At 42.1% G+C, this 22,443-nt stretch overlaps 1 protein-coding gene across 3 annotated transcripts in view; it reads right to left on the bottom strand.

Moving 5' to 3' along the window:
• Window positions 1–22,443, bottom strand: part of BBX (BBX high mobility group box domain containing) — a 194,657-nt gene that overhangs the window by 22,407 nt on the left and 149,807 nt on the right. For 2 of the 3 annotated variants that reach the window (XM_024200332.2, XM_024200333.2), the window contains exons 12-14: window positions 21,201–22,131; window positions 20,033–20,171; window positions 15,823–15,971 (exon numbers count right to left, since the gene is read on the bottom strand). In XM_024200332.2, the coding sequence (XP_024056100.1) occupies window positions 15,823–15,971; window positions 20,033–20,171; window positions 21,201–22,131 (1,219 nt within the window). Of the gene's footprint in view, window positions 1–5,891; window positions 5,982–15,822; window positions 15,972–20,032; window positions 20,172–21,200; window positions 22,132–22,443 lie in introns of all 3 variants that reach the window. The other variant, XM_024200331.2, reaches the window with a different exon arrangement.

The raw sequence follows: 22,443 nt of genomic DNA, 5'->3' as shown, positions 1-22,443 counted from the left end.
TTTTAAAAATAGTAAATACACAAGTAAGGCAATGGTTAAAAGGAAGAAAAAAAACAAGACAGATTAAAAGGTGAACACTTAAAAGAGAAATCAGACAAGGAATAAAATACGGTGATAGAAATAGCGTATACCTGAATACAGACTGTCTATGTTACGACGGCTACAGCAGCACAGTTATGGTACTGCAGCTGTGCCTCTGTAAGAGTTGTAATATAGACACTTTTTACATAGACAGAAGGGGATTTTCCATCTATGTACTTAAGCCACCTCTTTGAGAGGTGGTAGCTAGATTGACGTCAGAATTCTTCCGTTGACCTAGCTACGTCTACAGTGGGGGTTAACTATATCACACAGGGCACAATATTTTTCACTACCCTGAGCAATGTAACTAGGTCAATCTAGCTACAACCAGTTTTTGTCTTTAAGTGGGAGATATCTTTATTTTTCTTTCATTAGTTAAGGGTGTGTATACTGTATGCATGTGTGCATTAGCACTTCTCAAGACCTTGGGGGAAATGCCAAGAAATAATCTCCAGATTTAGTTCACCCTAAAATATGGTCTCCTAAAAATAATTCAGTCTGCGTGCATGCTTCTAGATTGGTAAAAGCATATAGAGGCTCTCAGCTAACACTTCTGCTTATCAGATGCTGTTAGCCTCCATGCATCAGAAGTGTGGTGTTAAACTCTGGGCAGGAGATGGGGGAGGAGCAGGAAGCAGACCAACCACTACATGCAACAGTGAAATCTAGTGAATCTAGTAAATTTAGATTTAGTGAAATCTAAAGAGGAAGTTCCACCTGAGTCTGAAGACTCCACTTAAAAGAGTAACAATAATTTGGCTTTAATACTTAGATCAGGGGTTCTCGAACTCCATTGCACCGCAACCTCCTTCTGACAATAAAAATTACTACACGATCCCAGGAGGGGAGATCAAAGCCTGAGCCCACCCGAGCCCCTCAGGCTTTGACTTCGGGTGGTGGGGCTCGGGCTTTGGCCCAAGGCCTCAGCCAGTTAAAGCCAGCCTTGGCGACCCCATTAAAATGTTTGAGAACTGCTGACTTAGATATTCAACCAGATAAACAGATTACACTGCCATGGGCAAAATCATAACCAGGGTTTATAACTGACTCCAAAGGCTTGAGAGCCCAAGCTGAAAGATCCACACAGCTATTTTTAATGCGCTAGCTCGCGCTCCACTAACACAAGTTTGTCCACTTGGGCTGGGAGGCTGACTCCCAGGTGCAGTGTAGACATACCCTGAATGGACAGCCTCCTCTTTAGATGTCCTATTTTGGGCTTTATAAGGACTGATTATGTGTTAATCTGATGATTTAGTTGGAATGCAAAAGTGTAGCTAACACTTGGATTTGGTGACTTGATCTTAATTTGACCTTATTTTGACAATTGTATTGTTTAATCCTTAGTTTAGAGGAGTTTGTCGTGGTTTAATCTGAACAATATGTTTTCTTGATTTTATTTTTGATTGTTAGCTTGAATAAAAAGTATAAAAATATACCGAGTCATATTGCTTTCAAACAATTTGGATCAGAACCACTAAGGATCCATGTAGGATGGGCTCCTCTTGAAAGTAACCCTTCAGTTCTCACAACACTCTCTGGCCACCCAACTCTGAAGGCAGTGCCGCTGCCAGCACTGCCACAGTTACTTCTGTGCTGCTGCTGGCGGTGGTGCTGCCTTCACAGTTGAGCGGCCGGGGAGATCATGTTGTCTGCAGCACAGGAGGACTATTTTTTAAATCCCGTTCCCGTCTTACTATACCCACTCCAACTGCTTGTGCATTGTTTGTTGAATTTTTATCCTGCTCCCACTATTACGGCAACGGGATCGCAGTTCTGCTACGGGGTAGAGCCCTTCCAAAAAACAAACAGTTTCAGATTACAGGTAATGAAAGGGGAGGCATGACAAATTCCATGAATGGTAAGGTGGGGGGGGGGAGGGGAGGGGAGAAGGGCGACTGGAAATGCGGGAACCTTCCAACTTCTGAACACTACAGTGAAAACTGTAGTATGTTCTCTGACTTTCACTGTCCTGTGCGGATTGGTTGTTTGTGCCAACCCTTCTGCACCCTCCTCGGAGTCTCTTCTCCTCAGCTTCATTCTACACTTGTTCCTCTTATTCCTTTTCCTTCCGTTTGCTTTCCAGTTAGCTGATCCCCTTCTCAGTAACCAACCCTTCACCCCAAAATAAAATAAAAGGAATCAACAGGACATTTGCTGCCCTTCCATTGTTCACTCTGCTTGTGTTCTACTTCCCCCGCACCTTGTATCCATCCTATTTACACAATGCTGTCTCACTGTTTCCTTGTACTCCCCTGTCTGTATCTATATGCTTTTTTCTTGTCTTTTATTTAGACGGTCTTTTTATTCTGTGTTTGTACAGCACCTAGCACAACGGGGTTCCGGTCTATGATTGGTGCTCCCAGGTGCTACTGCACGACAACAAAACAACATCTATTACACAAACACACACACTTTTCTAGCTCTCATGGTTGCCAAGAAAACATTGAAAACATGAACGATGAGTGAAATGAAGCAGCATTTTCCACTGAGAGGTGTAAACTGCTCCATTCATCTCCACGGGATGTTAAATCTAAAACCTAAAGGCAAATGTTTACATTTCAATATGGCTAACTCTTTCACGGCTTATTATTTTTAGCAGAAACATCCAGCTAAAGGTCATATCCCACAATCATCCCACAATCATAAACTACCTCCCATGCCTCCCCAGTGGCCAAAAGCCCCACCTGTCCCTGATCCACTTATCAAAACATCCAGTTTCCCCCATTTCCATTTTTTTATGCAGTTGCGTTTGTCAATACAAAAAATCTGTGACACAGAAAACGAGGCCAGCACAAATTAACAACATTTCATACCAAATTAAACACAAGGGGAAATTACTCATTATAATATTTGATTATTTACATTAAAAAAATAAGAGGTTTTTAATTAAAGCTGCTACAGATTATCCAGTTTGCTACACCAGAACGATGCAGAATCCAGGGCCTTGCTGAAAAAAATTAGGCCCAGCTTGCCTAGGAATGCATGGAGCCTTTACTATTAAGGACTGGATAGAATGGGTGAGATGGCATCATTTTATCCCAGGGCTGTAACTACACTGAATTTTTGCTTAACATTTCTCACTACTGCAATAGTACCAGTGCACTTCCACTGGACAAGGCGCCAGATTTTTAAGAATTGTCTATTCCTGCACAGAGCATGTCTAGGAGACACTGGTAAAAATGCCAATGGTTGCCAAAGCCCTGTCTACACTAGAACTCCCACCAGTAGAACTGGTGATACTACAATGGCAGGACATTTTAAAAAGCAGCTCAGGGTAGACTGGGCTAAGAGTGTGCCCATAATCACACAAAATTAAGACATCAATTATTTGCTCCCTGCCTGTACTGCTCTTGTGTGTTTCTTTGCTCAAACTATTTCCATTTCTGCTGGGATTCCAATATTCCCGGATAGAAACATAAGAAAAGACTAAGTCTGCTGAGCTGTTCATCCAAAGATCTCCAAAAGACTTTACAAAAGGTGGGTAAAGTTCTTTATTTTGCACATGAGGAAGTTGAGGCACAGAGTCAGAATGACTTGGCTAAAGTCACACGGTGAGCCAATGGCTGAGTTGGAAATAGAAGATAAATTTTTCAAAAGTGTGTAAGTGATTTAGTCTCCTAAATTCCATTTGCAAAAGTGACTTAGGCACTCGGGGCCAGATTTATAAAGGTATTTAGGTGATTGAAGCTACAAATAGGTGCCTAGTGGGATTTTCAAAATCCCCTAAAAGCAGGTGACTTCAATGGGCGTTACGCACTTAGTGCTTCCGTAAATCCCACTAGGCACCTATCTCCATCTTGGATACCTAAATACCTTTGTAAATCTGGCCCTTAAGGGTCTGAGTTTCATTGAAAGTCAATGGGACTTAGAATCCGAAAATGCTCAACTCACTTCTGAAAATTTGACGCAGAATCCAGATCCTCTTAATCCCAGTCCTGAATTCTAATCAGTACTTTATATCAGCAGCTTTCTATAACAGAATCACACAGTTCTTTCCCTGATGACCTTTATATGACAAATAAACAATGTTGTGAAGTTCCAAGTTTTCCTTACTTTAAGATGCAACCCTGCATGGAGCTAACCAATCTGGCCTCAGTCCAGCAAAACAATTAAGCACATTCTTAATGTTTAAGCAGTGGGACTACTCACATGCTTAACTGTTAAGCACATGCTTATGTGTTTTCCTGGACTGGGGCCAGAGTGCTTAACAGCTGGCAGGATCAAGTCCTTTATTACCATGTGTATTTCACCTTGTATCAGAAAATTTTTAAAAATCAAAGTGCTTTTGAGCTTTGGAGGATTTTTTGTTTTTCGGTTGTAGATATGAAGATATATTTTTTTTTTACTCATATATTTATTCAATGGTTCCCCTATTTTTCCTAACGAGGATTCAGCAAAACAGAAACATATTTCCTAGCAGATGACCTATACAACTCATTCATAATTTAGGCATGGTAATTTGAAAGGTACTCAGTAAGAACTCTACCTACATATTATTATACCAATACTCAGTCTCACATCCAGCCATTAAGAAAGGTACTTACTTCTTGTAAACAACCACCACAACATATACTTGTGCAAGTAAGTATATTGTTATATACCACTGACCACACAAAATTTCTTTATCACTGAATGCTTCACAGCTGGGTACAGTCTATGCATTCCAATATAGCACAAATAGGCCACACAGGTCACAATGCAGCACACAGGCACAATAACATCGGTGGACGTGACAGGGCAGGGAATGAAGAGGGGCACCATGGCCAAGCTCCAGGGAGAAGGATTAAGCACAGGGAAATGGGGAGAGTTGGGGAGTAGGATTTAAATTGTATTATCTGAGAAAGAGGGTTAGGAGTCAGACCAGAGGAGAGCGGGAGTCTTGCAATGGGATCATCTGAAGAGATTCAAGGAGTCAGTTAAATAAAAAGAGGGAGAGAGGCTGTTCCATGCAGCAGGGTCGACATGGGAGAAGAATCTCCTGTCCACTGGTGAAGGACCAAATGGGTATGGGAAGACTAGGAAAAAATTTAATCTAGTGAAAAACTTCGTCAACAGCTTGGACTTTGATTCTGCACAACTTGTTCACTTGCAAATTCCCATGGGAGTTTTGAGAGTGCTGGAAATGCAGGATCAGACCCAGAGAACAGAGACAGAAATGATTTTGGAGAGCTGGAGGGGTTGGGTGAATGGAGGGGCAAATCCACGGTGGAACTTGAAGACTAGGAAGGTGATTTTCAAGTGGATTCTGTAAAGAGTAGGAAGCCAGTAAAGATTTCTGAAGATGGAGGGTTGGCGAGGGGGATATATTCCTGGGTACTGGTGTGGAAAAAAAGTCACATTTTGTAGAACTGAGACACAGGGAAATCATTAAAGCAGGTGACTCCAGTCAAGAGGCGATAAGATGAGACAATATAGAAGAGTTTTGACAGAGGAGTATTCAAGACTGTATCTGCTATGGGGGGATGGAGACAGAAGCAGCCAACATTAGAAAGCTGAGGTAGGTGAAAGGAATTCAGGGTCAATTTCAACAACTCAGCTCCTGGTTGTAGAGGGGAAGGTGAGATTTAAGCAGAGGAGGTGGAATGATCATTAGGGGAGGTCTTCAATTAATCAGCTTTTTAAAATATTGAAATGAAGGAAGATATTGCCAGAGCCAGAAGCTGGTGAAGTTGAAGCAGACAGAAAGTGAGGTAAGGGGCCAAAAGAGTGAAAGGGATACAGAATTGAGTATCCTCTGCATGGAAGCATTACCCAAGACTGAGTTCAGAGAGAAGGTGGCCAGAAGCCTTGACTGAGTAATGCACCAGTACCTTTTTCTGGAACCTTAAACTTCTCCTTTTTGTGCTTATATTTGTTGACAATTTTGTGGAATAAGTTCTTTTTCTGAGACTGGAATGAACCTACAGACAATATTAATAATAATATATTTTTAATTAGTAGTTTTTATACAACAAAACAATTATAGCATGTCGAATATAACTCCCCCTTTAATGACTACAGCATGCCACTTCATTTTACAATGTAGTGCCTGATCCAACACCCACAGGAGTTAATGGAAGCTTTCCATTGACCTCAGTGGGCATTGGATCATTCTCCTCTAACGTGAAAGAGAGATACCAGTTTAGTTTAAGAGAGTGAGGATGACAAGAAAAGTTGACTATGTAAAAATAGCCCCTTTTCCCTCCAAACATCTGATCTCTGTGTATATTCAGAGTCAGAGCTCTTTGGTTTCGGTGACAAAGGTAAGTTTTTACTAATTGCAGAGCTAACGCAGCTCTGGGAGCTGGAGTCTCTCCTGGCTCACGCATCATCCTCAGTTCTGACTGCAGAATCTTTATTACTTAGGATGGTGCCTGAACTGCTTGACCTACAAATATCTCAGGGAAGTTTGAGCACTGGCAGTTAGAAAAACATCTTTCTGACTGGTAAATAACATGAAAGTGGCCAAGACACAACAAACAGGTAACTCCTACACTGCAATGCCATTTTTATGGAGTCACTTTTCAGAGCAAAAGTGCACTGTAAAGGATTACCTCCAAAAAAGTAGCAGGGAACCTAGTCTTCATGCTAGATTCAGACTAGATATAGATTCTCAAACCTACATGTAAAGATAAAAGCAGTATAATCAAGCAACAAACTTGGAAACTGTAAGGTGCTGATGTACTTTGGTTTGGGAAGTTCCTGTCATCAGTCAATTTTTTCAGTTTGATATGGTAGTTAGAAGTCACAATTGAAAAGTTACAGCACTATGCAAAAAAGGACAGTCCTCAGCTGGTACCCATCATGGGTAATTTTAGCTCAAGTCTGAACTAATTTAATTATAACTGGTTGATAAAAGTTAAATAACTTCAACAGAGTAGGCCAAATTAGTTACACAAAGTTCAATCCTTCTTCAGTCCGTATGGTTGCATTCATATTACTGAGCACAGAATTTGGCCCGCTTTGTATTTTTTACCACAGCAAGTCAGGATGCCAGAGTTACATGGGAAGTTATTCTAAGGTGAGCAAAAATGTTAAAGCTATTCTTATCTACAAGTTTATTTATATCCAACAACAAAAAAAAGAGCAGACAAATCTGCTGTCTGTACTTGGGCTTGTTATTAATCTATTGTAATGGTTAAAAGGGGCAGAAGTAACACCATAAATAGATTTAGTCAGCACCACGGAATTGTTTCAACCTTTGATTTTCCTGAAGGCCTGATTTTCTTTTACAGAATTTTATATTTGTCCTTTTAAGAGAGTTGCCTTCATGTATAACACCACCACGTGCCATCCTACGCCTTATCCCCTGAGCGGGAAAGACCAGGAGCACAGGTAAGCACGAGCCACACACGTTTGTACAGAAAAGTGTAAACTCATGGCAGTTAACATACACCGAAGAGTGCAGAGCGGCAACAAGGAGAGCAGAAGAAAGCCTCAGAATGATGACACGACCCAAAGCAACAAAGAGCTGAGTGGAGCTGATGAGCAGCTGAGAAAAGTTGAGACGGGTTAAGCAAAGCCAGGCTTGGAAAAGCACAGGCAGGCGGAGGGAAAGGTGAGGGCTGAAATCCTGGCTCCCTGAAGTCAATGGCAAAAATCCCATTGACGTCAGTGGGGTTAGGATTTCACCCTAAGGCCTGGTCTACACTAACCCCCCAAGTCGAAGTAAGGTACGCAACTTCAGCTACGTGAATAACGTAGCTGAAGTCGACATACCTCACTTCGAACTTACCGCGGTTCAGACGCGGTCCACACGGGGCAGGCAGGCTCCCCCGTCGACTCCGCGGTACTCCTCTCGTTGAGATGGAGTACCGCAGTCGACGGCGAGCACTTCCTGGTTCGACTTATCGCGTCCAGACCAGACGCGATAAATCGAACCCGGAAGTTCGATCCCCAGCCGCCGAACTAGCGGCTAAGTATAGACCAGCCCTAAGGCTCCAGCAGGACTGAATATTGGTGCAGGTCTCCATTCTAGCAGATCCCAATGAAGGGCCAAGCCCTAAAAGATGGAAAAAAAATGCATTTGGAATGACCAAAGGGATGATTTCAGTTAGGAGGTTATCGGGATATGTGGCACATTCATAGAATCATAGAATATCAGGGTTGGAAGGGACCTCAGGTCGTCATCTAGTCCAACCCCCTGGTCAAAGCAGGACCAATCCCCTGACAGATTTTTGCCCCAGATCCCTAAATGGCCCCCTCAAGGATTGAACTCACAACACTGGGTTTAGCAGGCCAATGCTCAAACCACTGAGCTATCCCTCTCATTATAAAATAGTACAGAGGTTTATACTACTATACTCTAAATCTGCATCTTATACCAACACTGCATAGAAAAGTACAGCTCAGCAGTGTCAGAGAGATTGCTGAGCACTGGAGCAGATATTCTGCACAGAAGCAGTGACTAAGGAAGCCACAGAAATAGGTTATAAGCTTTACAAATATTACACAGAATGAAGAATGTGTTTTGTTTATGATCCTCTTTCTACCATCCCTTCTAAAGAGCTCATCACAACCAAACATTGAAACAACCCCCTCAATGGGTAGAGGTTTCATGAAAACTTCTGTTCTCAAATGGAAACTCAAGGACATGGACTTCAGTGACAGGGAAAGGAAACTCTTCTCTGTCCCCTCATTCTGGGTTCTATTTTTCCCAAATAGTCACTAGAACATCCTTCAGCGGGGATCAAATGACTAAAGTGGAGCAAAGGCGAAAACAGGTAATTTTTGTGACATACTATGGCCCAACAGTCAGAAAGTTTTGACTCTATGAAAAATTCCTTCTTCATGTTAATCTATTTAGTTGGTTGATGGGCTAATTACAGATGCAGTTTGTATTGCAGGTGAGTATATTAGCATGGGATTGACAATTACCTAGGGAGGTTGTGGAATCTCCATCATTGAAGGTTTTTAAGAATAGGTTAGACAAACACTTGTCAGGGATGGTCTTGATCATACTTAGTCCTGCCTTATTGCAGGGGAATGGACTAGATGACTTATTGAGGTCCCTTCCAGTCCTACATTTCTAAGATTCAATGAGTCTAAGAACCAAAGCTCTTGGATTGAAACACACAAAACATGCAAGGAAGAAATACTAAGATGATGATATCAGGTCCAGACCTCAGGGTGCAAGTGTCACCCCTGTTATCAGTAGAGGCCAAGGAACGAGCCAGTCATGGAGATCAAAGAATCTTTCACTCTTAGGGCAGGTCTACACTACCCGCCTGAATCGGCGGGTAGAAATCGATCTCTCGGGGATCGAATTATCGCGTCTCGTCGGGACACGACAATCGATCCCCGAATCGACGCTTCTACTCCACCAGCAGAGGTAGGAGTAAGCTCCGTCGACGGGGGAGCCGTGGAGGTCGATTTGCCGCCGTCCTCACAGCGGGGTAAGTCGGCTCCAATACGTCGAATTCAGCTACGCTATTCGCGTAGCTGAATTTGTGTATCTTAAATCGACCCACCGGCCCCCCGCCCCCCGCCCCCAGTAGTGAGGACGTAGCCTTAGAAGCTGTCCTTCTCGGTCAAAGTGCAGACTCCCTGGCCAGGGAAGGTTGCACAGCTGCTGCTTGTGCTGTTTGTTCCATGGAGAGAGATGTTAAGTCTCTAGGGAGGTCAACCCAACTCCATCCACCAGCACTAAATTCACAAAAAATTTAAGGTTGAAAAAGCAAACCTTAAAAGCTTGCTTGTCTTGAAATGATTTTATACAAGAAAAACTTTTGAGAACTACTGGGCTACAATGGTTTACTTCTCATTTTGGTAATGCCTTCTTGGTTTTAAAGTAAATCCTTTCCCTGCGGATATTTCTCAGCAGTTAACATAATACTCCATTTTTCTTGGGTTTTTAGTGTTGCAGCAGTTGCTACCATATGGGAACTGCTTGTAGTTTACTTCTCGGTCTGTCCAGTACGCTCCCTGTTATCAGAAGGAATATGCGCCACTCAGGGATTAGTGAGAATTGGGCTAGAAGCAGCGGCAGAGTAAAGTAGCAAGCAAGAAAATGAACAGACTGTGCGTGACTAACTCTAGCAACACTTGTTCAAAATTTCATGGGTGGATTTTAAAAAAAATCCTCCAAAAAAAAATATCTATATCTATATCTATATCTATATCTATACCTATATCAGAAGAATGGATCAAATGGCTAGCACAGTGTATTCCAACAAACGAGGCATATGTACTCATCCTATTAAGTCTCCGGTCTCGTTTTACTAGTGCTAATAGAGTCTCTAAGGTTTCCTGTGGCAAAGCTCCCATCTCAGACATTTGTAAGGCAGGTTCCAGGAGCTCAGTTCAGATACCCATTTTCACTGAGCTGCATTACTCTGTCCAGTTTAATTGCAACTTGCTTCAGCCCTGCTTTGGGGAGGGCTACTTACTGTGAGCTAAATGCCAAGAGTGCCAGAGCTGTGCAGAATAATTGGAGTTCTCCAAATATTTGTCTCTACACTTACAAATCTATTCTCTCTCCATTCCCAGCTATCTTTGGAGATTCAGAACTCAAGTGCTGTTTTTAAAGGCGTTGTCTGTGAACCATTTGGCGCACAGATAGCGGCACATGATCGCAAGGTAGACTTAGTGCCGAGCAGCTAAAAAGCAAGCGAAAGACTGTGGCTCCATGAAAGCAATGCTCCAAAGGAGCAATAACTTTATGGTGCTATTTCTTGATTGTACTCTGGAAATGCCGAGAGGCCTCAGCCGAGATCAGAGCCCCATGGTGCTAGGCGCTGTGCAAACAGAATAAAAGACAATCCCTGTCTCAAATGAAAATATATTGAATTGCCACCCTTCTATGCCCTTCAACAAGTAAGTTGGGTTATTTAGCACATAAAAATCATTTTTCATAGTTCAAAAGAGAAATGATAACTACAGATTTTGCCCTACGTTTCTGTAGATATGTAAATTGGCAACCCATTGTAGATCAATGGCTTCTGCTTGATACAATGCCCCAGCGTACGTTCTGCTAAAGACGTCAATCACGAGTGATGAATTCTGGAGCAGGATGCTGTCTGTATGGGTTAAGCCTGTCTCTTTCCTCCAGTTCTCAGCAGTTTCATTATACCATTGATATGTATGAAACAAAAATATGTAGGGTGAGATTTTCAAAACTAACTCTGCTCCCTTTGAAGTAAAATCTCCCACTGACATCAACTAGAGCAGAAGTAGACCAACGTGGAATACTTTTGAAAATCTGTCCCTAAACATATTTTAGGAAACTGCTTCTTAAGGGAGAAAGTTCAGAGGTACCTTACCCATACACATAGCTTGCGTGCTCCGGTGTCCTTCAGTGGGTGGGTGTAGTTAAATTGCAGAGCTGGAGGGGTGTCACACCAGGCAGAAAAGGGACCAGCTCATTAGGGATTGGCACTTTGGGGCAAATGAAAGAAAGTGATTGGGGAAAAAAGCTAATTTGACTGATGTGCTGAATGCCCTGCTTATCCTGCTTGTTTTGATTATTCGACGTATCAGGCCTGAACTGCCTCTTGTTTAGACTGTTATAAATCAAACTCCATTTGAAGTTAACGGCTTTACAACAATACAAACTCATGTAACACCATTGTCTTCAACTGAAACAAGCAATGTATGTGATTTCTTAAGTATTTAAGACATGATTAAGAAACAGTTACTTTTAAAAAAAATTTACTTAAGAAAAAATGACATACAACCTCTCATAATCTGTCATGTCCTGGCATCCTGGGAAATACTCTGTCACATTGAAGCCTACTTACTGAATTTTTAATGGCAGTTTATGGAGCACTGATCTGATACGGTGAAAGCTTCTCTAACTACTGGGCACTAAGAATACATGGGAAGTCTATCGTATGTGCTACAAATCTGTAGACATTTGTCCAGGAGAAAGATAGTATGTTCTTAAACAAGTTTTCTCTGGCCTACATGCCGTCCTTAGGCATACGCAGCATACACGGTTGTGTAGGACACCCAAAAATTTGGCGCACCACTGGGTCTTAGTGGCCACCCGCCCGCCTCTTCCTATCCCTGTTCTGACCCTTCCTGCAGGCTCCCACCACAGCTGGCTGCTGCAGACTGGTGAGTCTTCCTCAAGATGGGATCTAGTAGTTAAAAGTGAAAAAGGCTTCCAGCCTGCCAGACCTAGTGAAACACTGAAATTCTTATAGAGCCATTCAAGTGGTAATGAAGCCATTTAACAGGCATTTGTCAACCCCCAGGTATATACTGTCAGTTTCTGAATTTACTGACCAAAACCAGTTGTGCATTACTGTAATATTTACTCAGAACATGTTAGTCTACAGGACCTTAGTTTAAAATTTGCTTTAAAAATATTTCACTAGTGTGTTGCTGAAGATTATAAAATCACATCTCTAAAAAATCCTTGCATAGATTTTTAGATGCACAATCTGAGTATTCATCTTTAGCCTTAAATGCTTGGATCTTCAGACATAGTTTTTTAAATAAATCCTTCAAAAGACCACCCTTATCTAAAATACACATGTGAGCCCGGGCTGCCGTCGGGCATAGGGGCACCAGTTTAATAATACTGCATAGGGCCCCCATAATTCCTAAGGACAGCCCTGCCGCCATGCTATCATTATTACTTCTCATGTGTATCACAGTCAGACCTAGAGTCCTCAGCTAAGACTGGAGCCCCATTGTGCTGGGTACTGTACAAACACCCAGTAAGCAACAGTCCCGGATCTGATGAAGGGTCTATAACGACAAGACAGACAGAGGGTGGAAGGAGAACCAGAGGTACAGAGAAGTGAAGACAGCTGCACACAGTTGGTCAGTGGCAGAGGCAAGAATAGACTCTAGGTCTCCTAAGTCCCAATCCAGTGCCATATCCACTTGCCCAGTGGCTCTCAACCCTTCCAGACGACTGTACCCCTTTCAGGAGTCTGATTTCTCTTGCATACCCCCAAGTTACACCTCACTTAAAAACTATGTGCTTACAAAATCAGACATAAACATACAAAAGTGTCACGGCACACTATTACTGACAAATGGCTTACTTTCTTATTTTTACCATATACTTCTAAAATAAATCAATTGGAATATAAATATTGTATTTACATTTCAGTGTCTAGTATATAGAGCAGTATAAACAAGTCATTGTCTGTATGACATTTTAGTCAGTACTGACTTTGCTAGAGCTTTTTCTGTAGCCTGTTGTAAAACTAGGCAAATATCTAGATGAGTTGATGTACCACCTGGAAGACCTCTGTGTACCCCTAGGGTATGCGTACCCTTGGATGAAAACCACTGGACTCGACCCATACTGCCTCTCCGATTCATTTGAAAAATGCTTGAGTTCTAACACAGGCAAAAAGTACCCCTCAGAACTATCTCTATAATTTTCGTAAGACTTTTCACTATACGTGCTGCACTTAACGTGCTTCTTTATTAGCAGCATGCACATGGGCCCCCTTCATAGACATGCACATCTGACAGTTTCTCAGGTCAATATTCGATAGCAACCTTTGTAGACGTAACAGTCTATATAGCAGGTCATCTATCTGGTCAGCTGTTACCGTAAAGGCAAGTTTGGAAAGCCCACAGTGGGTCTAGGCTCCAGAGCCCGCACTACTCATGGCAATATCCTCACTACATCTCAGGATAAGTTTGGGATCCAGCTTAACGAAGTTAGCCGTGGTGGGGCAGTTATCTTTTACACTGCTAAAATTCTCTTGCACACGGTTGGGTCCGGGTTGCTTCTTATCCCTGCCTCACATGATCTGCAGTATCCCAGAGTCCACTTCCAGCCAGTGTGGTCAACACTTGAGCTACTCATCTCTGTTGGTCTGATACATTTGTTGGCAGCACAATCACTGCTTAGTAGAGGTGATTGAAATTAGAAATTTCCATTCCTTGGGAACTTGCAACATTTCAGGTTTTTGTTGTTCTGAACTGGAATGAAATGTGAAAAGTTTGAAATTTCCCACGAAATGAAATTTCTGAATTTTTTTGTTTCAGATCAAAAGTTTTAATGTTGAGACTTTTAAATATATATATATATATTAATTGTATATAATTTTTAAATATACAAATATCTAAGTGTTCCATTCCCCTGTCGAAATGCTTCCCTTCAATTATTTCCCCCCCAGACAAAATTATGTCAAAATCAACATGTTCCCGGGTTTTGATTTTGTTGAATCAACATTTTTCAATGGAATTATTGCTTTGACAGAATTTTTTTTACCTGCTCTACCTCTTGGTATCTCAGTGCCAGCCCACAATGGAGCTGTGCTGACTTATCCCAGCTGAGAATCTCACTCAATAGCTGCAAGTGAATTTAGTATTCATGGAAATGAGGAACTGTTAGCTGTGGCTTGGCCAGACACAAAGTATGTCTACACTTCGAGCTCGGGGTGTGATATCCAGCTCAAAGAGACACATCCAATAAAAATAAAGCTAGCTACAGTACATACCCATTTGAGAACCTGGGCACGTACTTGGAGCAACTAGCTCCGCCTCCTGTGCTCTATTTTTAGCACACTAGCTCGACTGGTGCTTGCATGAGTTTGTCTCCTCAAGCTGGGAATCACACCACTAGCTGGAAGTATAAATGTACCCAGGGGATAGGCAAGTGCTGCATAATCTTACCCAGAGGACTCTGCCAGCACTACTCATACCTGACCTGTTACATATCTGCAATTGTATTGCTGGCCTTCTCTTAAGACAAGAAACTGGAAAAATTCAAGGCTTTCCAAATGTGCTTTGCAAAAATAGAGATGAGAATGAGACCAACTTACTAACAAAGCCAAGGGGAGAATTCAACTTTTCACTATCTGACTATGGAACATATCCCACGATTTCCAGACAAATGAGTATGTCAATAAAGCACTAAACAGTGTGTGCTGTTGCTAGAAATCAGGGAAGTTACTGCTGATTACCACCACCAATTAGCAGTTGGCTCCCAAAACGTGCTGCGTAATAAACCACCAGATTACTGTGCTGTAGAATTGGTTCATTTGTTCTGGGCTGGCTTGTAGATTTCTCAGATACAAACTATAGAGTTGCAATTAGCAACGATCAGGCCTCAGTAAATATTATGGACAATGGCTAATTTTGCCAGAACCTGCTCAGCCCCTCCCTACTTACATAAATACAAAATCAATACTATATTGGGCACGCTGTATAAACATCACAAACAGTTCTGTTCCATGTATTGTACTTTGGTTGCTCGCGATTCAGACAAACAGCACAAAACTACGTATGTTTGAATAAGGTACTTAGATCTGCAAAAGTAGTCAGTTAGTGCCACCAACACAGTGATCAGACAGTAAGAGTTATTCTCATTTTATCAGTGTATTCAGCATCTTGTTGCCTCAGCTCTTCAGAACAACACAATTACTGGTAATCATTCCTCCTTTCCTGATGCATTTATATTCACATACAGTATAAATACCACAGGCTCAAAGAATTAGCCCTAATGGATACTCACCCACACTACACAAACCATGCACACATGACACAAGTGGAAGTTTCTGCTCATGAGAGACTGAGTACTGGACTTACAAGGGTTTAGAATGGAGGCATTACTGCAGAAATGTTTTATTTCCAGAGTGAGAATATGTTACATCAATGAATAAAAGGGAAAAAGGAAAAACAAAATCTGTGAAAGTCCTGGTGATAACCAACTTTGTCACAATGAAGAAAGCAACACTGACTCCACATTCCTCACATGTAGGCAAGCATGCTGAGGTAAGAAAATAACTCCTGAACCCAGCACAGCAGCTATTATGGATGACGAACGTACCTCAGAAAGCACCTTACCTTTGTTGGATTTTGGTTGTTCTGCTGGACAGCTTCCAACCTTCTTCTTTTTCCGTGGAACAGATACGCTTTTCCGGTCAAACGTAATGGGACTGTACTGAGGGAGGCTGTTGAATTTTTTTTCAAATTCTTCTTCCAATTTTGCTAAACTAAAGAAAGGGAGGGAAAAAACCAAAGTCAATCACATGGTTCACACAGATAAAGTTTAAAACAGGTTCTGGGTCGATAAGGTTCAGTGGTACTTTTATACCTGAACTCATCACAGTTAGGTCATTTTATATATACATTAAGTTTTTTAAAAATTGAATGATTGTGTTTGGCATTCAATACTGATCTGTCACGTGAGGGAGATTAATCAATCAGAAAAGGAGGACAAAGAAACACTGAAAAAGAGTGGCACCAATATCAATGAGTAAATAATACTAGATTATGAACAAAGAGGTTTTCTGAAAAAGGCAACTTATTTTTTTTTTAAAGATTTGCTCCTTTTTATTTATAAAGGGTGCCTTTATGTTAAAGCTCTAATTGGTTTCACACACACAAAACCCCTTCCCCCCCGCCAAAACTATAAGAAAAACAATTTACAAAAGCCAAGCAAGCAATAAACAACCAACCAAACTACACCTCTACCTTGATATAACGCTGTCCTCGGGAGCCAAAAAAATCATACCGCGTTATTGGTGAAACAGCGTTATATCGAACTTGCTTTGATCCACCGGAGTTCGCAGCCGCCCCTGCCCCCCGAGCACTGCTTTATCGCGTTATATCCGAATTCGTGTTATATCGGGTCGCATTATATCGGGGTAGAGGTGTACTTAATATACATAGCTCTTCAATAGGGCGTCTGGGAAGAACTGAGGGCATGGGGCTAGGGATGCAGCAGGATTGGATTGGCTGCTGCATTTATCTGGTGATATATTAATTATTTTATTACACAGAGCCAACTGCATGATACTTTAATTGCTTGTAAACGTATTTGTTGTTCGGTTGACTAGCGCTCCTGCACATATGTTCTCTGAGCTTGTGTGGTTTTTAATAACAAATCAATAAATTGGTGCTGACATGAGAAGTCTGAGTTTTCCTAGCTCTCTCTAATTCTCTTTGCTATGAAAGACCAGCAGACAATGAGGAGTTTGCAACCGAAGGCCCTGATCCTGTAATGACATTCACATAGGCAGACCCCTGCACTGGTACAGTGCCTGGGTCTACCTCTGCAGAGCTCATGACAGGACAGGAGCTAAGACAGACAAGACAAACATGGCATGTAACACTAGGGAGTTGCCAGTGGAGGAGGCGGTAGGGAGGATACCTGGATAGGGTTGCCAACTTTGTAATATTTAAAAACCGGACACTTCCCCCTGAAGCCCCACCCCCATTCGCTCCTCTTTCCCTGTTGCCCCCTGTTGCTCGTCCCCTCTCTCCCCCACCTCTGCCTGGATCAGGAGGGACTCACCTGCGGAACAGGGGCTGGGAGTTGCAGCTACCTGACACAGGTAGGAGGTGGCCCCAGCTAAGTAGGGGATGGTGCGGGTGATGACTCAGTGCCTCCCTGCCTCCCCCACCCGCAGTAACCAGACTTTGAGTGTCTGGTCAGTAGATCTGACACTGTCAAGTCCCCTTTTCGACTGCACTTTCCGGTCGAAAACCAGGCACCTGGCCACCCTATACCTGGAAGTAGTAGATTTTTAAAAGGATGAATATGAAGAAGGCAGAGGATACCTGGCAGACAAGAAGAGGGAGATTGTTCCCATGGTAATGGGCAAGTAATGCAAGAGAATGTACCAAATCTGAGTCTGGGAGAAGAAGGAAGCTGCAAGGTGAGAGGGGTGGGAGGAACAAGGTGTGCTTGTGGCAGGGGAGGAAATAAGAGGAGAGATGTAGGTGGGAACAAGATTATGCAGAGCCTTGAAGAGGGATGGTTTAATATAGAGGTCTGATCTACACTTAAAAATTAGATTGACCTAGCTATGCCATTCAGGGCTGTGAAAAATTTTGCACCCTGAGCATCGTAGTTAGGTTGACCTAACCCCCAGTGTAGAGACAGCTAGGTCAGTGGAAGGATTCTTTCCTCAACCTAGCTACCGTCTCTCGGAGAGGTGCACTAATTACATCGATAGAAAAACACCTTCAGTCAACGTAGGAAGCAACTACACTACAGAGCGACAGTGGTAGAGGTGCAGCACCGCAGGTGTGCCGCTGTGGTGGAGACATGCCCATCGTTTCTTGAACTTTTAGTAAAAATCTTAAATTCATGTATTATAAAGGTTTCTTCTATTAGAACTGGTTGAATAATAGTAATGAATAACACTGCTGAGAGAGGAAATAAGTTATCCTCGCATACATATCTTCACTATCTAATCAGTTGTACAGACGGTAGCACAATATTTGTCAAATACATTATTCAAAACTGTTAACTGGCAAACACTGAATAAATTATTTGCATCTACATTTTTTAGATTAGTTGATGAGCTGTGGAATTCATCATCTTCTCAAACTGACCTAATGTTTTAATGTAATTAAATAAATGAAAAGCTGGTTAACTTTTTGATGGAACACTGTGTAGTACGAGAAGATCTTTACAAAATCTCCATATCACCGACGAGTACATTACGTACTGAGAATAATAAAAGTGTAGCGTTACTTTGCGTAGTGTATTCCAGGTAATAACACCACCTTGAGATTTTCAATATTTAATGTCCTTGCTATAAGTGCATTACCACTAAATTTCAGATACACCACGTTATGAAAAATGTTACGATAAATCTACACAAAAGAAACCGATTAAAACTTTAAGCCTGAAATATGAAGAGAATCTATTCCCTTTAATCCAATTTATTCCCTCTGAATTCAGATAATTAGAAATATCCAAGGATTTGCAAACTATGAATGGCTAAGTAGATTTTTCACCACTATCACTGAAGTTAAGTAAATCTGTTAGTGCTATGAGGAGAATTGCTATTCATATTCCTGAGAGCCACTTCTGTGTAGATTTGCAAAAGCGTTAATTTTTAAAAACAATTAATAATTATTTCTCTACTGATTTATTCCACTGCCTTAACCTACTTATCGCCTATTCAAGTAGCAGGGGCGGCTCCAGGCACCAGCGCAGCAAGCGCGTGCCTGGGGCGGCAAGCCGCGGGGGGCGGCCTGCCAGTCGCTGTGAGGGCGGCAGTCAGGCGGCCTTCGGTGGTGTGCCTGCGGGAGGGCCGCCGGTCCCACGGTTTCGGCGGCAAGCACGCCGAAGCCGCGGGACCGGCAGATCACCCGCAGAAATGCCGCCAAATCTGCATGACCGCGGACCGCCCGCATGCATGCAGTCGAAGGCCGCCTGACTGCTATGCTTGGGGCGGCAAAAAACAGAGCCGCCCCTGTCAAGTAGTTGCCTCCTTGACTGAAAACCATTTATTTACCCTATTTACTCCACTGCATTAGAACAACAGTTACAAAGGAAAATAACTACTCTTAGGTGCTACGAGAATAGAAATAATAAATAAGTGAAAGGAGCACTGTCAAATTATCTCCTTTTTGGGGGTAAAAATTAACACTTTTTCCAGTTGATGAAGCGCCTACCTAGAACTTTAAATAATGTTTCTAATGTACTTTGAAAATTAAATTAACCCTCTACATCACCTCTTAGGTAGGTAAATACTGTTGTTCTTTTAGAAACATGGAAATAATTATTTGATTCTGATTTATATCAGTGTAAATCGTGAGTGATCACAATGGAATTAGATTGGTTTAATAATCAGTGAGACGACAGAATCAAGCCCAGAGAGGTGAGGACCGAGTGTTTCACACGCGCACTCTAATTGCAAGTATCTAGCTTGAGACAGTTTGGGCCTGACTTACAGAGGTGGCGAACCACGGCTGTTCCCATTGGCTTTAACTGCAGTTGGGAGTGCTCAGCACCTTTAACAACCAGGCCCCAAGTGTCTGAAACATGGCACTGAAAAATCAGAGTCCGTTTTGACAATTTTGATCTCTGCGTCTTGCCTAAAGCTAAACCGAATCAGAGTCCAGACCTGGACACAGGAAGGTCTGGTTCCCGGTCCTGTGCCCTACATACAAGATTATCCTTTTTTTCAAGTGGAATGTGCACAGTTATCTACTTTTACTATGACAACCAAATCCATTCCTATGTAGCGTAAAATAGATTGGAAACAAATCCTGCTTGTGCAAAACTCTGTTCACGTGAGTTACATCAACTTACCCCAGAACAAATTCTTCCTTTGGCTTAGTTTTTTTCAGCTTTTTACTCCCACTCATCCCACTTTGGGAAAAGGCCCAGTTTTCTTCATTCCAGCATCCTTCATGGTCTGAGGAGTTGCCTTTTCCTGAGCTTCGTTTGCCTAGGAAAGGAAAAAGATTCTTACTTTCATCACGGAATCTGTGTCACAGTGCACTGGACTTGCAAGGACCCTGTATATCAAGAGTCACTCAACAGTGCAACTTCTGCTGACCGACTCTTCACATGTTTCTAAAATGGGTTCTGTGCCAACTTGGGTTCCTAAGGGATAAGAAGGTTACCTGGTAGCAACCAAATTTACCCATATTTACTACCTAAAAAGATCCCACGTTTGGAACCTTCTGCTAAACTGCAGGACCCCTACAGTGAGGATCTGCAGAGGTATAATGAAGGAGAAAAGGTTTCACAGATTTAATCTAAAGCAAAAGTAACCTCAAGGGTTCTCTCTTCAGTTTGGCTGTTCAGATTATCACCTTTGATTTGCTGCTCAGAGAAATGCTTTTAAATGCATCCTACTGAAAAGGTACATCACATATTTTAAACCCAAATTCATCTTTCCATTCAAATTCAAGGTTCTCTCACTGATTATCATCATCCACTTTTAACAACAGAGATGCTAAATTTGGAAACTGATGTCACATGCTAATCTCCCTATGTCTATCCTGAATGAATGAACTCCATACTGTTTCTAGATCCCTTCTCTATTATTCTGGCTGTGTACCTTATCTGGGGACCAGAATGCACACCAGAAAGGAGTTTGAGACACATCTACCTCTTCAAGGATTCAGAGCTATATCTAGAGACCAACAGCATTTCTTCATATAGGCAACTAATGCTCCAATATAGCTGGTCAGGGTTACATAAAAATGCAAGCCCTGCACAAACCAGCAGATTGGTCTGTTAACACATGTATTTTTAAAGTGAAATGTGCTTTAAAGACTATATTTTGCAATCAGATATGCAGTAAAGGGGAGGGAAATATGTCTACTAATTGAACCAAATAAATCACTGGTTGCGTTACAAGCCCGCACCTGATTTATGGCAGACTGAGAGAGATGCTGTTCAAACATAATATAAGACCTTTTGATTTATTTTTTTCTTCCTCTGTAAATAAATAGCAAAAATCACCTACCTCTGTCCACATTGGCACGCAGGGACGTGAGCATGCCCTCTGACACCAGAGTCTTATAAAGAGCACCTTTGCAAGATCGCTCTGATTTCCTGGAGCCACAGGTTTCAATCTTTTTATTACAGTCACTGTCTGCTGTTTTGACCTGTCCAGGTAAACTCTGTGGTACCACATCCTCTGTTGGGGTCAATGGTTCTGCTTTTATGTTGTCAGGTACCTCACAAGGCGCCTCCGTATTGGCTGTAATACTAAGAAAGTCGGGAGGCTTTGATTCTTTGGTGGTCTCCGAGGATTTCTCCTTTGATGCTCTCTTCTCTTTTGATTTCACTTTTTTCTTTGGTGACTTTGTGTCCAACACACTTCCCTTCATGTTTGAGGCAGGGCGGACCTTCTTCCGGGGGATTTCGACGAGTCTCTCGGCGCCCCAGTCGCCCTTTGCAACTGCTTCGATAGTATAAATGACGCTTTCAATGTCCGACTCAGAGGACTGCCTCTTTTTACAAGCCTTCTTGGGGGTGGATTTTTCGTTTGTGTGCCGGTCCAGCTTATTTTTTTTCTTTTTCTTTTTTATCTTTTCTGGTTTGGTCAGCCCCAGGGTATTAAAGTCAGCAAGTGAAAGCTCTTGAGAATGGCATGTGTGATCCTTTGCACTGGTACTATTATTTATCTCTAAAGTACTGCTGTCTGCTGCCGGATCAGTAAAGTGACTGCATTTTGTAACTTTCTCCAACTCTTCGGTTTTTGTCTTTTCGTCATTTTGATTTTTCACCATCTCAGATTCTTCCACTTTTACTTCCTGTGAGTCTTTCACGTTCACCTTCTCCAATTCTTTCACCTTCACTTCCTCTGGAGCTTCTGTTTTCACATCCACCGATGTTTCCACTTCCACCTTCCCAGGTTCTTTCACTTTTACCGCCTCTGATGCAAGGCACATCTAAAAAGTTTAAAACAACCAATCACCACCAATTAAATGCCCCTATCATTCAATTTATTTATTTAGATTTACATAAATGCTAGAAAAGGGCACTTATCTAAGGCCCTGATTTAGGAAAGCAGCCCCCCACATTCCGGATAGAACTTTAAACATCCCCCCATTCAGGATAGTATGCTGTATGATCTCCAGGTTTGAGGAAGACGCCTGAATCAGGGTGTAGATGCCCCTGACATCCTTTGAAAATACACAAATACACCTCTACCCCGATATAACGCGACCTGATATAACACGAATTTGGATATAACGCGGTAA

Source organism: Terrapene carolina, unplaced genomic scaffold (assembly GCF_002925995.2).
Source record: "Terrapene carolina triunguis isolate 2854851 unplaced genomic scaffold, T_m_triunguis-2.0 Scaffold558, whole genome shotgun sequence".
In the NCBI taxonomy this organism is placed as follows: domain Eukaryota; kingdom Metazoa; phylum Chordata; order Testudines; family Emydidae; genus Terrapene; species Terrapene triunguis.
Note: the sequence above shows the minus strand (reverse complement) of the source record. Positions and strands in the feature narration are given on the sequence as shown.